Source organism: Opisthocomus hoazin, chromosome 3, assembly GCF_030867145.1.
Source record: "Opisthocomus hoazin isolate bOpiHoa1 chromosome 3, bOpiHoa1.hap1, whole genome shotgun sequence".
Lineage (NCBI taxonomy): Eukaryota > Metazoa > Chordata > Aves > Opisthocomiformes > Opisthocomidae > Opisthocomus > Opisthocomus hoazin.
In genome coordinates, this window is record NC_134416.1 from 81942005 (window position 1) to 81956483 (window position 14479).

Consider the following 14479-nt stretch of genomic DNA (forward strand, 5'->3'; position numbering starts at 1 on the left):
CAGTCTCCTCAGAAATATATTGAGAATATCATCTCATTACTGTACTCTTTTTCCAAAAGCCATGCATGGTTTCCATTGATTTCTATTGTATGATCCATCAGCATTTATTAGGACATGGCATTAATGCTAGCTGTTAATGTGGATACCTGTGTGTTTCCATCTATTTCTGTGCATGTGAACAATCCGAAAAATAAAAAGAGAGAAGGTCTTTACTGTATTGTTGTAAGTAACTGCGAGGAGCACATTTGTATTTCACACATCTGTTGGAGTGTCTCTTTCATCGTGGCACGCCCAGCAGTATCTGGAAATTCCCGCCTTTATTTTCCAGCTATCTTTTCATGGGCAAAATTGCGTGGTTTTGTTGAGTGAGACTGTGGCATAATTTAGGCAGAATGTGACCATTTATTTCTCAACAATTTGTGACTCTTCTAATTTTGGCAGTTACTTTCTTCCAGCCTTACCTACTAAGATCAGGAACTTGACTGGGTTTGGGAGTCTGCCTTTGATAGTGATTTGAGATTGGGTATGTCAAAAAAGAGATTAAAAGCATTCCTCTCATTTGGGGGGAATTGCCTTGTTCTGTTCACTTGCAAAATTTAACACCATTATTGATAATACAAATGTTATTTCCTACTATAAGAAAAAAAGATTAAAGAGCAGTTCAGGTTTTTGCATTATATTTTTCTGTTTAAAGCCTTTCTTTTAATTAACTCATCACTGTATAAAAGCACATACAGTTTTGGTAGACAACAATAAATTAATTCAGGATTTGTGCTCATTATATGAAGTAGTCTGAACTCTTATCTGTATTTGAAACCAGCCAGGAAGTTGGACTCTATGACCTCCAAAAATCCCTTGCAACTTAAATTACTCTATGATTCTGTTAAGTGGAGAAACATGCCAAACATTTCACTGTTAAATTCAGGTAAATTTTCCCGTGATGTGTGTGGTATACACTGCCTAGACACATTTCACTGTCAGAAGGTCCTATTCTGATCCCTAGAAACTTCAGACAAGTTTTTGGGCATGTTGATAACGCTGTTATTTCCTTTGGGGACCCAGCCTTCCATACAGATTGTTCCACTGATAACTTCTGAGGAGAAAAAGCTTTGTGGTGTGAAGGTGTGAAAAGGAAGGTGTGAAACAAAACAACACAGTCTTTTCAGCAAGCAGTGGCTGGGCTCTTCTGGAAAATAAACATGTAAATTAGTTGTTTACTAATTTTATTATTTGCAATGAAATGATACATGAAACCCCATGCTTTTTAAAACAGACTGGAATAACTTTTTCTCTATATGCATCCTACTGGGATTAATTTAGTCTACCATATTTGACTAATACTACAGCTACATAATGAATTGCTTAGTAATTAGAAGATAGCTACAATTAAGAGTTGTACATGAAATCAGATCACTAGTCCATAACTATCTGGGCCTACATTATTCGTTAAATCCATAAACACTTTTTTTAAAGTAATATCAGCTTGTAATTATTTAGTTATATACTGAAATGACCAGGATTATATTTTTCATTTCCATAACAAAGTGTGTGTGTGTGAAGTTCATCTGAGAATTTCTCGGTAACAAAGATGTTATCTGTATTATCATATTTGGTTGACTTCCACATCGCTATACTCGCAATTCCAAAAGAAATCCACAAAAGTTTCTGGAGAAAAAAAAACCAGCTGCATTATGAAAAGGTCTGGGTTTAGGAGGAAAAGAACCTGCTTGTGAAAAACCTGGGCTGAGAAAAGCATTTGACCTTGAACAGTACACAGGCAGGCAACGAGAGACATTTAGAATGACTGCTGATGGTGAATCTGCTTGGATGTCAGGTTGAATTCAAGCCTTAGCATAATTTCTGTGTAACTTCTTTCTGGTTTAATCTTCTTTCAGTCCTAATGTAAAAAAGCCTAAACCTCTGACAGACCAGCTTCACAAGTGAATGCCTATCTATGTTGTTGAAACAGGTCAAATTTCTATGAATTACCACAAAATTACGTTATCCACATCTTTTTCATGAATTACAATTGAAATTAAATCCCTGTGAGAGAATGAACAGCTTTGATTTGTATCTATGAATCTAGTAGGGATTAGTGTTCCTAAAAAAGGCTGAAAAATGGGGCAGTGGGAAATAAATATATGAACACCATCTCATTTCTTTCCACTTTGCTTGGGGAAGTGTTATGAGTAAAATACATGCAATTTTTACATGTCAAAACTGGAAAAAGTCCTGGGTGATTGTTCCTGCCGTGATGCTGTGCGTGCTGGCTGGAGCATGCTTGTGTCAGGGGCAGCTGCTGGGTGCTGCTTGGCTGTTTAGCTTTCTGCATGCCTAGTATTGGGTCTCCTAATGTAAACCAAAAAAACGCAACTACAGAGAGGAAAAAGGGGAAGAAAGAGGTGATACACACACCGATGGCAATCCTCTCCCATGAGGACCCACCACAGCCACAGGCTTTGGGCTGGCACTTTCAGGCCTGTGGGCGTAACAGCCAGGGCTGCAAATAGAAAGCTCTGCGCAATACAAAAGGCTGAGGCCCCAAAGGCACTGTGCAGCAACCAAAGTTGTAACCTCAGCCTGTATTAAAGTCTCTGGGAATGTATTAGCAGATGATTTGAAAACCTTTGGGAAAGGCAGGTGTTGCAGGGGGATAACACAGATTTTCAAATAAGTGCTGCAGAACCTGTCTTATGACAATTAAATGCTATGAATTTTTCCCTGTTCTTTTCCCTCAAAGTGTAGATTATCTTAACATGGTTTTGTCCACTCTTCTGACATCATAAACTTCTAGGCATGTTGTTTATGATTAATAAAATTTTCCAAGGAGGTGTTATGTCCTATTTTGACAGCTCTCCTAAAGAAGTCTGTTTCCTTCCTTTCTATTAACCTTATGCTACTACCACTCTGTACACAGTCACAGTATTTCATAGCTGTTGTTGAGAGGCTCCTTTTCTTGGCAATACCTCGTTCCTCTTCTTTCTTTTTGCCCAAAAATATAGGCCTAGGGAAAAGCAATTTGAAAAAGACTCATGCATTCAGGTTATCAGGTTTCTATAAGTGGAGTCATGCTGCTCAGTCATTTCAATTTACCATACCTTTCCTTTGCAGCAGGTTCTGTCTTGAGCTGTTAAATGACACTATTGATCTGTGCACTACTGATCCGTGCAAAGGAAATCCAACTTTTCTTTGTTTAAGCTCCTCACTATTCTATTGTTTTCTACCAGATACACCCCAGCCATGACCCTTTGTCACCGTTTTGGTTATTTTCCCCTCATTCTGGCAGCTCCCCCAGGAAATGTCAGCTCACTGGAGGTGTTCTCCTTTGCTGACCCTTGTGTGTCTCAAGGACAGGAGGCTTCTGCTCTCTGGGGGGAATAAGTACTTTTCTCAGTGTTATAATCTGTGTGCTCCTGCTTGATAGTCGATAAGGTCAGGAAGAGGCATGCCCTCCTTCCCTGGGAAATGGCTGGGTTGCTGGGTACCATACCCTGGTACTTTTAGCTCTCTGGAGCATCTTGTACACCTCTGCATACAGAGCTGCAGGTACTCTGCTGAGCTGCACTACACTTTTGCTTCTCACTGTGACCCCTCCCTTTCCCTTCTTCACTTTCAAGTGTTGCTTTTGGTGGGCTCTCTGATAGCCACAAATACAGAAGATTTCCAGGGCTTCTAGGTGTGTTGTTAAGGCTGCTCTGATGGTTGCAGAGTTCCCATGGGTCAATATGTCAGAGGCATAGGGATGCCAGGGCTTAGACTTCCTTAGGGTTTTGGGTGGTACTTTGCTGCACCTGGGCATGTGATCATGCCCTGGGCTACATTAGGAAGAGCCTTGCCAGCAGGTCAAGGGAGGTGATCCTTCCCCACCACTCCACACTGGTGATGCCAAATCTGGAGTGCTGGGCTCCCCAGTATAAGAGAATTATGGATTTAGTGGAGTGAGTCCAGTGAAGAGCCACAAAGTTGACTGAGAGACTAGACCAGCTTTCATTTGAGGAAAGGCTGAGAGAGCTGGGACTGTTCAGTGTTGAGAAGAGAAAGTTCAGGGGGGATGTTATCAATGTGGGCGTAGTTTTTTTGAGTTTTTAAGATGGGGACAACAGAATTGCATGAGTTATGCAAGAAATACTCACACCGTGGATTCATGCAATATTATTATGATACTTGATTCTCTGTTCTTTTCCTAATAATTGCTGCCCTTTTATTTGCCCTTTCCACCACTGCTATGTTTCAGTTTTTCGAAGAGTTGCTCACTGTGACTCCTGTACCTTTCTCGGAAGTTGCAGTAACTAAGGTGAAACCTGCTTTTGTAAATGCTCAGTTAAAGTTATTTTCCCCATCTCTGCTATTTTGCATTTATCATGTCGGATTTCATCTGCTATTTTATGGGTCAAGCACAGTAGTGTGAGACACAACTTTTCCCATGTGTTGTTGCTTTTGAATACCCTGAATAATATTAAAACCCCATCAAACATTGTCACCTCACTGTTCTGCTTCTTTTTACAGAACATTTAGGAAGACATTTAATAAATGCTGAGTCCTCCAACACAGTCCCCGCAGTGTTAAAATAGGCCATTTATTTGCTCTTTTTCATTTTGTATTTTTACCTTTTACCAATGCAATTTGCTTCCAGTTCTCTGGAACTGTCCCGGTATTTGGGAGGTACTGAAAATCAACATATGTAATCCGGAGCTCTTCTAAGATGCTTGAGCATAGTTTATTGGACCTGCTGTTTAAAAATGTCTCAGCATTAGTGTCTGTGGCTTTATATACTTGTGAGCTAACATTTTGGAACTGGAAATGGTACCGTGATTATTCTTTAGCATAATGTAAATATATCATTTAGCTTTTTCTGTAATAGAGAACATGCATTTTTATTTGATGGTTCTTTCATTATAATTAACAGTTTTACTGTTCTCTTATAATAGGTGTTCAAATTCACGGTTAGACTTCTTTCATGCCTAACATGGAGAAAAACCTCCTTGGATCTCCTGAAATGAATCTTCTTCCCTTACTGGCTTATTATAAATCTGATTTACACTAATTGCTGTCATTTCACATATTTTCTCTGTGTGTGCAAGCATGCATATTTTAACATGGACTTTCATATCCTTTCTAGCCAGGTTAGGTTTTTATGGGATTTATGCTTCTTTCCCAGTTATGTATGTTTCTTCATTTTTAGGGCAACTTTGAAAGTGATTTCAATATATGTTCTCATTAGACTCATTTTAAATTTGTGGGACAAGTGCCTGAGTGTTGCAAAATTAGCTCCCTAACAATCCAAGTGAAATTATTTTTTATGGCTTTGGACTTCAGTCTGTCTACATACATTGTGTAGAGATTTGGATCGCTTCTGATTTTCCACTTTTAAAATACATTAATTTAACTGGAGTTTACTTTAGAATTGTGTGCTGCTATGTAGTATTCTTCTGAAGAGGGTGCAGCATGGGCTTAGTGAGCGTTAAATATGTCTGGTTTTACTTTTACTGTGTCATGGGAAGATGAGGCTTTGGTTTTAACGACATGCTAGAATCCCTTTCCTGCTGGCCATATATAAAAAAACATTTTAAGAAAGATTATTAAGGTAGCAATAAAGAGGGTATCAACTGTCTCCTTTACAGAAAATGCTAGCTATGATGATCAGAAATTATTACTGCTGTTGCAGGTTTCTGGTCTTAGTATTTATGGGCAAACACAAAAGGGAAGAATAACAAGGATGAAAGATATGTTCTCTCTGTCTGGTGCTGTTCACTTGTTTCATTACTGAAAAAACAAAGGCATAGCTTATTGTCATCTGATTCAGTTAGACACTCAAATCACTGCAAACACATGCCATTGCTGGGCTATATAGTGCTTTCTGAAGTTGCCTTTCTGTTTGCAGGAGCCTATCAGCATTGTAACAGAACAAAACTATCTTCTTGACTAATTAGACTATACTGTGGTTGAAACAATGCTGATGAGATACAGTGAGAAGAGAAGAATAAAGGGAGGAAGAGAATGACAGTACAAATGGGCATTGCAGAATAAACCAAATTTTTTCTTTTCTGAGTATGCTCAGGAATAATCTCAAAGCTGGTGGAGATAATGGTAGCTCTGTAGCAGAAAGAGCCAAAAATTGTTGTGGATTGTTGGATCACTGCTGACGGCCCTTGGATCACTCCTTCCAGATCCCATATCCGTCTTACTGATCCCATTCAGTGAAAGAAAAGATTCTGTGACACAGAAAGCAATCACACAGTAAACAGTACACAATCAGATAGTATCTTGATTATTTCAAACATGAATTTTGCTACTTTTTGTGGAGTCTGTCATTTATTGTCATATTAATCTGTGACTTTAGCAGCACATTTGAAGGTCCCTTATGTCACAGTTATTTGAAAATATCAATTTTCCAACAGTCAGCTTGCTTTATTCTATCCTATTTTACTAATGGTTGTGGTTAATTTTTTGGCAGAGGCTGTAATGATTGTTTGTTTCCTGATAACATTTAAACCCAGACATCTACACAAAAGAAAGGGATTATTAGTTTGAGATTTCTCCATGATCAAGAACAAGGCAAGATTTGCAGGGTAGTTTACTACATCTAGGATAATAATTTGAAAATAAAAGTTTATGTTTGGTAAAAATGAGTGAAATAATAATTTATTGTGGACATAATTTTGTGGAGTAAATCACAGGCAAATTCTTCCTTTTTGATTTTATTCCTGAGGTTTACGTTATACCCAAAACTTGAGAAATACTGGTTTTATATGAAATAAACTTAGATTGTTGTATATTTTATGCTGTTGTTGCTGAAAGTTGAACTTTCCTCTCACAATTCCCTTCCAACTAGGACATGGTTCTACAATGCTGTCTATTCATAGCCTTCGTGGACTTTCAGTTCTAGTTCTGAACTACTTTGCTTTATTTTAAAGTCAGGGAGGAAACTGTGTCATAACTGCTTTTCCTTTCCTTTCCTTTCCTTTCCTTTCCTTTCCTTTCCTTTCCTTTCCTTTCCTTTCCTTTCCTTTCCTTTCCTTTCCTTTCCTTTCCTTTCCTTTCCTTTCCTTTCCTTTCCTTTCCTTTCCTTTCCTTTCCTTTCCTTTCCTTGCCTTGCCTTGCCTTGCCTTGCCTTGCCTTGCCTTGCCTTGCCTTGCCTTGCCTTGCCTTGCCTTGCCTTGCCTTGCCTTGCCTTGCCTTGCCTTGCCTTGCTTTGCTTTGCCTTTCTTTGCCTTGCCTTGCCTTGCCTTGCCTTGCCTTGCCTCTTGCCTTGCCTTTTGCCTTGCCTTGCCTTTTGCCTTGCCTTGCCTTTTGCCTTGCCTTGCCTTGCCCTGCCTTGCCTTGCCCTGCCCTGCCGCTGCCTTGCCCTTCCCTTCCCTTCCCTTCCCTTCCCTTCCCTTCCCTTCCCTTCCCTTCCCTTCCCTTCCCTTCCCTTCCCTTCCCTTCCCTTCCCTTCCCTTCCCTTCCCTTCCCTTCCCTTCCCTTCCCTTCCCTTCCCTTCCCTTCCCTTCCCTTCCCTTCCCTTCCCTTCCCTGCCCTTCCCTGCCCTTCCCTGCCCTGCCCTGCCCTGCCCTGCCCTGCCCTGCCCTGCCCTCCCTTCCCTTCCCTTCCCTTCCCTTCCCTTCCCTTCCCTTCCCTTCCCTTCCCTTCCCTTCCCTTCCCTTCCCTTCCCTTCCCTTCCCTTCCCTTCCCTTCCCTTCCCTTCCCTTCCCTTCCCTTCCCTTCCCTTCCCATTCCTTCGCTTCCCTTCCCTTCCTATTCCTTTCCTCGCCTCGCCTCTTAGCATAAGAACACAAAAAACCTCCAGCAGGGTCAGGCCACGGTCCATCTAGCACAGTATCCTGTCTCCCAGCATGGCCAGAGTAGCTGCTATTAAAAGGCAGCACACAAGCTTGATCACTTTTTGTCGGCTGTTCCCTTCGTACCTTGCCAGACTCCACAGTTGTGTTACCAATGTCAGAGGGTACATCCCTGCCCTGTCTTTTTATTATTGGTTTATGGACAAGGTGTCCGTGAATTTGCTTAATCTCTTTTTGAACCTACTGGCACATTATGACCTTCTGTGGCAGCCATGTCAAGAAGGTCACTATCTGCTACATAAAGGTGTACTTTATTTTTGTATTTTTTAAATCAATCTTTTACAAGTTTCATTAAGTCCCCTTTTGTTCTAGTGTTGCAGGGTTTGGTGAACAACAGTACCACCTTCACCTTATGCAATGCTTTCATAATTTAAGCCTTTATATAGATGAGTCAGAACAGAAGTTGATTTTAGTACTCAACGAATTTTTTGTTTTATGTGAGTAGCTTGTTTTGTCCTTTGAACATTGCCTGGCTTTTAGAAGTCTGAGTCTGAAGATTTGAGGTCTGTAATTCAGAAGAAGTAGAATGGCAAAGACCTTTACCTATTTGCAACATTTACTCTGCCTACACAAAGTTTCAACATACTGTTTGTAGCTTGTATAAATACTCTTATGGGACCTTAATACATATATTTTATTTAATTATGAATATAGTATTTGTATAGTATTTGTAACTATTTTGTAGGTCCTGCCAATTATGTTATGAAACCTATTTATTGATTTAGAAAAACAAGAGTGTCTTCTTTTGTGCAATGATGGATACAGAAAACATTTGAAATCAGTAGCTATAATCCAGGTATCTTTCCAAGGGAAAATTGTTTAATTACCTGATGAATTTTTACTCCCTTTACACAGTAAGGAGGAAGCTGATCTTGAAAAACCTCTGCAACTGATCCTATAGTGGGTTGGCCTTCTTAATATGAATATTTGTAGTCTAACAGTGTAATTATGGGAGCATAATCTTTTCTGGTTATGCAGTGAAAAGCTAGCACTATTTTCCCAAGTGTTTTGCTGTCATTACACTTGTGTGTAAGAAGTTGTCCCAAAGAACTACAGATACTTCATTAGCTGTAGCCTTATTACTGCTGTCTGTGTCCAAAGCAGTGCTTTCCCCTAACTCATACTGAAACAGCCCATTTAGGTTTGCATGCCTACTTCAGTGCCAAGACGTTGTACTCCTCAAGGGGAAATTCTAGTCAGAGGAACATCAAGTTGAGTGAATTTCACATATACTAAGCAAGTTATAATTAACCATTTAACATAGTCTTAAAAAGGCTGTCTAGCTGGGAAATTGTGAGTCATTGTTGGAACATGATTTGTATAACATGAATGATTAGTATCTTTTTATACAGTTGTTCTCAGTGTCAAAAGCAACATCCCCTGTGGTACCCTATATTCTAGGAAAGACAATTTTAATGTGTAAAATATGTTAAACGTTCTACTTTAGATGCCCTTCAGAGTTAAGGCAATGCCACTTGAAGTAGAAACTGGTGACACCAGGGAGACGAGGTTTCTGAGAACGCGTTGGGTCCACGGGCTCCAGAAGGAGGTTGGGTCCACAGGTTGGGTCCACTGGAGTTTCTGCCATCACAGTCCAAACCAGCGACCTTTCCAACACGTCTGGAAACCACCAAGTGTTATCAACTTCATACCAGTTCTCCTAGATCATAATCACCTGTATAGGTCAGAGGCTGAAGTGGCCAACCTAAATCTGGATACGCTGGAACAAAAATGCCATCATTAAAAATATTCAGAATGGGCTTGATTTAAAGCAGGAGCTACTTCTCTATCCTGTACAGCCAAAATCTTTCTGTTGTGCAAGATGGATAAAGATGCTTACCTACAGTTTCGTGTTGTGTTCTGTGACAAGAATGAGTGTTTGTGAGTGGTCATGATCATGAGTGACATCCCACACTGTGCTGTCATTATACCATTTGGTGTCCAAGTGTCTCTAATGGCATTACTACAGCAATCTGTATGAGATTCTGCTGCCCTTATGAAAGCAGCTGCACAAAATCTGCAGAAAAATAGTCTGTTAGACACCCATCTAGAAAATCACACTATGGCACCTCATCATCTTTTAAGTCGCTGTGGAAAAGAACTGCTTACATAGTAGAAGATTACGTGGTGCTACTGAAGGGTGGGAGAAGAGATACCTGGAGCAGCAAACACACTCAGGGTTTGCTAAACTGACAGTCAAGAATGATGGGCAAGAGTCCTGGATACCCCTCAATCAAAGCAGGAAAGCCACATACTTCTCTGTAAGATGTTACACCATTGTTAACCAAAAGCAAATGCTATGTGCCGTGACGGATACCATCCATGCCCAAATACTCTCTTATCTCCAAGGTATGGATAACACAAGCTCATCAAAAAAGTCTCGGAGAATCACTTGCCTAAAGCAATGGAAGTTCACATCAGGACAAAAAGTGTATTCCAACTAGGCAGTCGTAGTGATGACTCACATCAAAGATTGCTTCCAGCAGAATTTCAAAACAGCAACAGGCTTTGTGGCTATGGCACGCCTTGGTGGAGCAGGCTGCTTTTAACAGCGTCAGAAATAGTGCACTGTAAATTAATGCTGTAGTTACTAATGGGTACACACACCAAGTGCAGACGTGCAGGGACACTCATTAGCAATTCTTGCAATGGGATAGTGGGGTCCTTCAGACCTTGGCATCACTGCTTTCTTATGTTTGTGTCAGCAATATGCTGCTAGTTCTTACAAAAAGAAGATCATGGAAAAGGGTCAAGGGCTCCTGTCCATTCTGAAGACTGTGACTCAGTCCGGAAAGCCCATCTGTTCTTTCTACCTGAAGAACCACGCTCCACAGAAGCCTTGGAGTATTGACTTCTACAGTATCAAATTTAAATGCAGTGACATTTTCATATATGTTTGAAGGTCTCAAGTGTTACATACTATGTATGTCTGCTATCAAGATGAAGGGTAGAAGTGTCTTATTGCAGGATTCTTGGGAAGAATATTCTTGAGCCACAGTGAAACCAAAAAGGAATCTTTGTAATAAACAGAGCTCTCAACTCCTTGGGTCATTAGACCATTACTGGAAACAGAGAAAAGGAGTGTGGCCGAGAATCAAGAACTATGAGCAGGAGCCATTTCCGCATACATTTTGGGTGAGAGTTTTTGTGTTAGCATGCCGACGATGACTGATACCTCTTCTGCTTTGCAACAGCATTCTCAGACCCAAATTGCAAGATTGTGCACTGGTTGCCTTCTGATGCCCATTAAGTGTCTGGTGTTTATCTATATGTAAATATAAGCATTGACAGGTCAATTTGTTGTCAAGCGTTCTTTAACACAGTTCCAGTCCAACTGAACCTGTTTCATGTTGAGTAACAGAGAATTGGAGGTCTGACTATGTAGTGTCAGGAGGGGTTCAAACTTCTAAAAACTCTCTCTGTTGGTAGTTGTGAAAGGCTGAAATTCCCTATTTACTTAGACCAAGGAAAATAGTGGGGTAACTTAATGAAAGGATACTTGTTTACAGCAGTATAAGAAATTTGGAGCTGATACAGCTGCATACTGCTAGAAGCACTGCAAAATACCATATCAGAATCTTTTTTACATGCTTAGTAGTCTGTTTTATGTCAAAGTTGAAAAGCAACACCATCATGTTATATCTTACATCCACTAATGAGTTTTAGTAAGTACTTAGCATATGCCTCACAAGTAGGGTGGATTGTTTAGTTTGGCTATGAAGTCAAACCATATTCAAAAACAGAAAATTTGAAAGTTCTATTTTTTGGAGACAAGACAATTAGAGAAGGATATTTTTTTATTTTCTGATCATAAAATTCTCACAAATATGTCAATGACATCTTCTCCCTAGTCAGTTAGAAAGCTAAACTTGAAAACAACAAAATCTTGTTTTCGTGACAAGTCATTGGGACTGGGGGGCATTTGAAATCCTTCTTCCAGGACTAGGGTCCAGGATTCTTCTCCAAACATTTTTTTAACTGGAAACATGTCTTAGGCAGCTGGTCTTACATTCCCGTAAGGTATTTTGCATACTTATGCCTATGTTAGAGGACCTTTCATGTCCTTTCTTGATGGCTAACTCTTTATTCAGGTTTTCCCCCTACCGTGATGCCTGTTATAGTGACAGAAGATGAGATTGCTTTAACGTGATTTGTTCTCAGCAAAATTTCATTGGCTGTGACTTAGGTTTTTCTTAGGTTTCAGAACTCTTCATTATGAATTGTTTTATTATTTGGTCTGTTACTGCTCCAGGAATTGAAGCTAAGCTGACCAGTTCTTAATTCCTTCACCTTTTTCCAGCTTTTCAAAGACACACACTGTGTTTCCCTTTTCTAGCCTGCCGGAACTTTCTACGGCTTTCCCGAGTTTTGAGACTGTCAGTGAGTTCTCTCACTATCACAGATGATGTTTAAGAGGCCAGGACAATTTGAAAATATCATACTTACTTCTCTTATCTAGACCAAGTTTGTACTCTGTTTCTTTCCTGTTGGCTTTACTAACATCTGATCACAGCTATAGCTTCTAAGGACGACTGAAACTAAAGAGATATCAAACACTTCTGTTTCCTTGTGCTGTCAGCTGGTAGACTGAAAGAGTAGAGAAGCAAAGTTTTCCCTTTGTCTTTTTGCTGCTTTATTTTCTTATTATCCCTCATGTCCTTTAGAGTTCCATTTTATTTCATGCAATTGAATCGTTTGACTTTTGAGCATATGGGATGGTTGGGCTGCACCAAAAACTCTATGAGTGATCAGAAAGGAGGTGGATTAATCTTAAAGGGGGAATTGGAGAAAGATGAATGGAGAACAGAAATGGACTTCCTTCTCCATCCAATTCTGTCTCCATGATGGAGAAGAACACCTCCACTGTCTCGTTGGTACACATACATTAGGGTTCAGTTTTGAGTCTGGAATCATCACATGCAGACGTGAAGAAAACAAACTGACAATAAGAGATGAGTCGCAAATTATTATTGCTGATTCCTGCTTGGGAGCTTTCTGAGTTAGATATGTGTGTATACAGCTGTTAGATGGTGAATAGGCTTGTAAGTCAACTAAAACTGATGGAAAGGCTTACGTGGGGATATAATTACATGCAAGCTGACACATTTTCAGAATTGCCTACTTACTTATGTGTGCAGAATCTGTGTCCCAAATCTAGTTACATTTTCTCAAATATCTGGTGGAGTTTGGAACATATGTGTACCATCAAATATATAATCTTTTGTATGTATAGCGAAGGAATCCCTTTTGCTGTTACAGGTTGGGTTGTGAATTTGGAGAGTTTGTTCCATAAAGTTAGTATGAATGCTAGTACCCTTTAAAAGAAGCTAACAGCAAATTCTGCTTACGGGCTGTGATTGTATGAAGTTGTTTTTCATGTCCAAATAAATGTATTAGCTTAAAATGTAGTGTTCTCATGGAATTTGATGTACATCAGGTAGATACACACAAAGTATAAACTTATTAAACCAAAATGCTTGGCTGAACTCTTGCTTTTTTGCATGTCATAGTATATTATATCCTGAATTTGTAGTGCATCACATTAAATGAAATCTCTCTGCATTGAATTGTAGAGGGGTTTGGCAGATTGTTTTGTAATGCAGTTCAAAATCAGAAACCACCAGTCCCAGGAGAACTACACCCTAATTGTAAACAGAGAGTCAAAAAAATTAAAATTTGAGAAGATAAATTTGAAGTTAAATTTGAGAAGATTGGAGTATTGTGTAGTTCTTGAACCATGATGTAGTATCTTGAAACTGCACTTCTTAAATCAAATTTAATGTAAATTTTCCAACACTTTCTTAAATGAATTCTTCCTAAATTAATTATCTGAAGTGGCTAGTGGCAACTTTCCTGTAAAAAACTGATGTGTAACTTTATGCTGAAGAGATTTCAAAATTAATGCTACCTTTGTAATGTTATTCCAAGTGAATTTGACATGCTTCTTTTTTGTCTTGCTGTCTTGCACAGGTGTCATTTTTCTTGTTCATTATTTTTGTGGTGTATACCATGCTGCCCTTCAACATGAGGGACGCTATAGTTGCCAGCGTCTTGACCTCTGCATCTCATACGATTGTGCTGAGCGTCTGTCTATCAGGTACAGCTGTTGTAAAGGAACACTTGGTTTGGCAGGTAGGTGCTTTGTGGAATTAATGGTTTATTGCGCACTGAATGCTCTGGTAAATGAGCCAGGAGTGCCTCGGTGCTTGGGAGTATAAGCTTATTTCTCTCTCCATTTCTGAATCGCTGCAGACTTAATTCACAGGTAGTCGGTTTCTAATAACGAGGGTGTCAGTAATGTTACGTACTGATAAATCACATGCTTAAGTGGTAGAATCTACAGCCACATAGTGCTTACCGATGTAAAAACTAACATTGCTCAAAAAATTATGTGATGCAGCCATATTGTGATGGATGCATCACCACTCTGGTAAATAAACCACATTGCTCCTCTCCTTACCTCATTAAAGTCCGGCTTCCAAGACCACGGATTTTTTCCAGGTATCAGTGTTATCTTAGACTCAAAAAAGCATTGTTCATTTGAGTACCCTGAGGTCTGCTGGGTTAAAGATCTGTTGTGAAGACGTTGCCTTCTCCAAGTCTTCTGTAGGTCTTGTCCTGCTTTTGTAATTCTCAGCCAT

The 14479-nt window shown here is 39.7% G+C and overlaps 1 protein-coding gene across 4 annotated transcripts in view; it reads left to right on the top strand.

The window, feature by feature from the left end:
* The window catches only part of ADCY2 (adenylate cyclase 2), a 228633-nt gene that overhangs the window by 57676 nt on the left and 156478 nt on the right, over positions 1-14479 (top strand). For 2 of the 4 annotated variants that reach the window (XM_075416786.1, XM_075416790.1), the window contains exon 3: positions 13809-13970. The exons of the other annotated variants lie outside the window; for them this stretch is intronic. In XM_075416786.1, coding sequence (XP_075272901.1) covers positions 13809-13970 — 162 coding nt within the window. The remainder of the gene's footprint in view (positions 1-13808; positions 13971-14479) is intronic. 4 annotated transcript variants of the gene reach the window in all.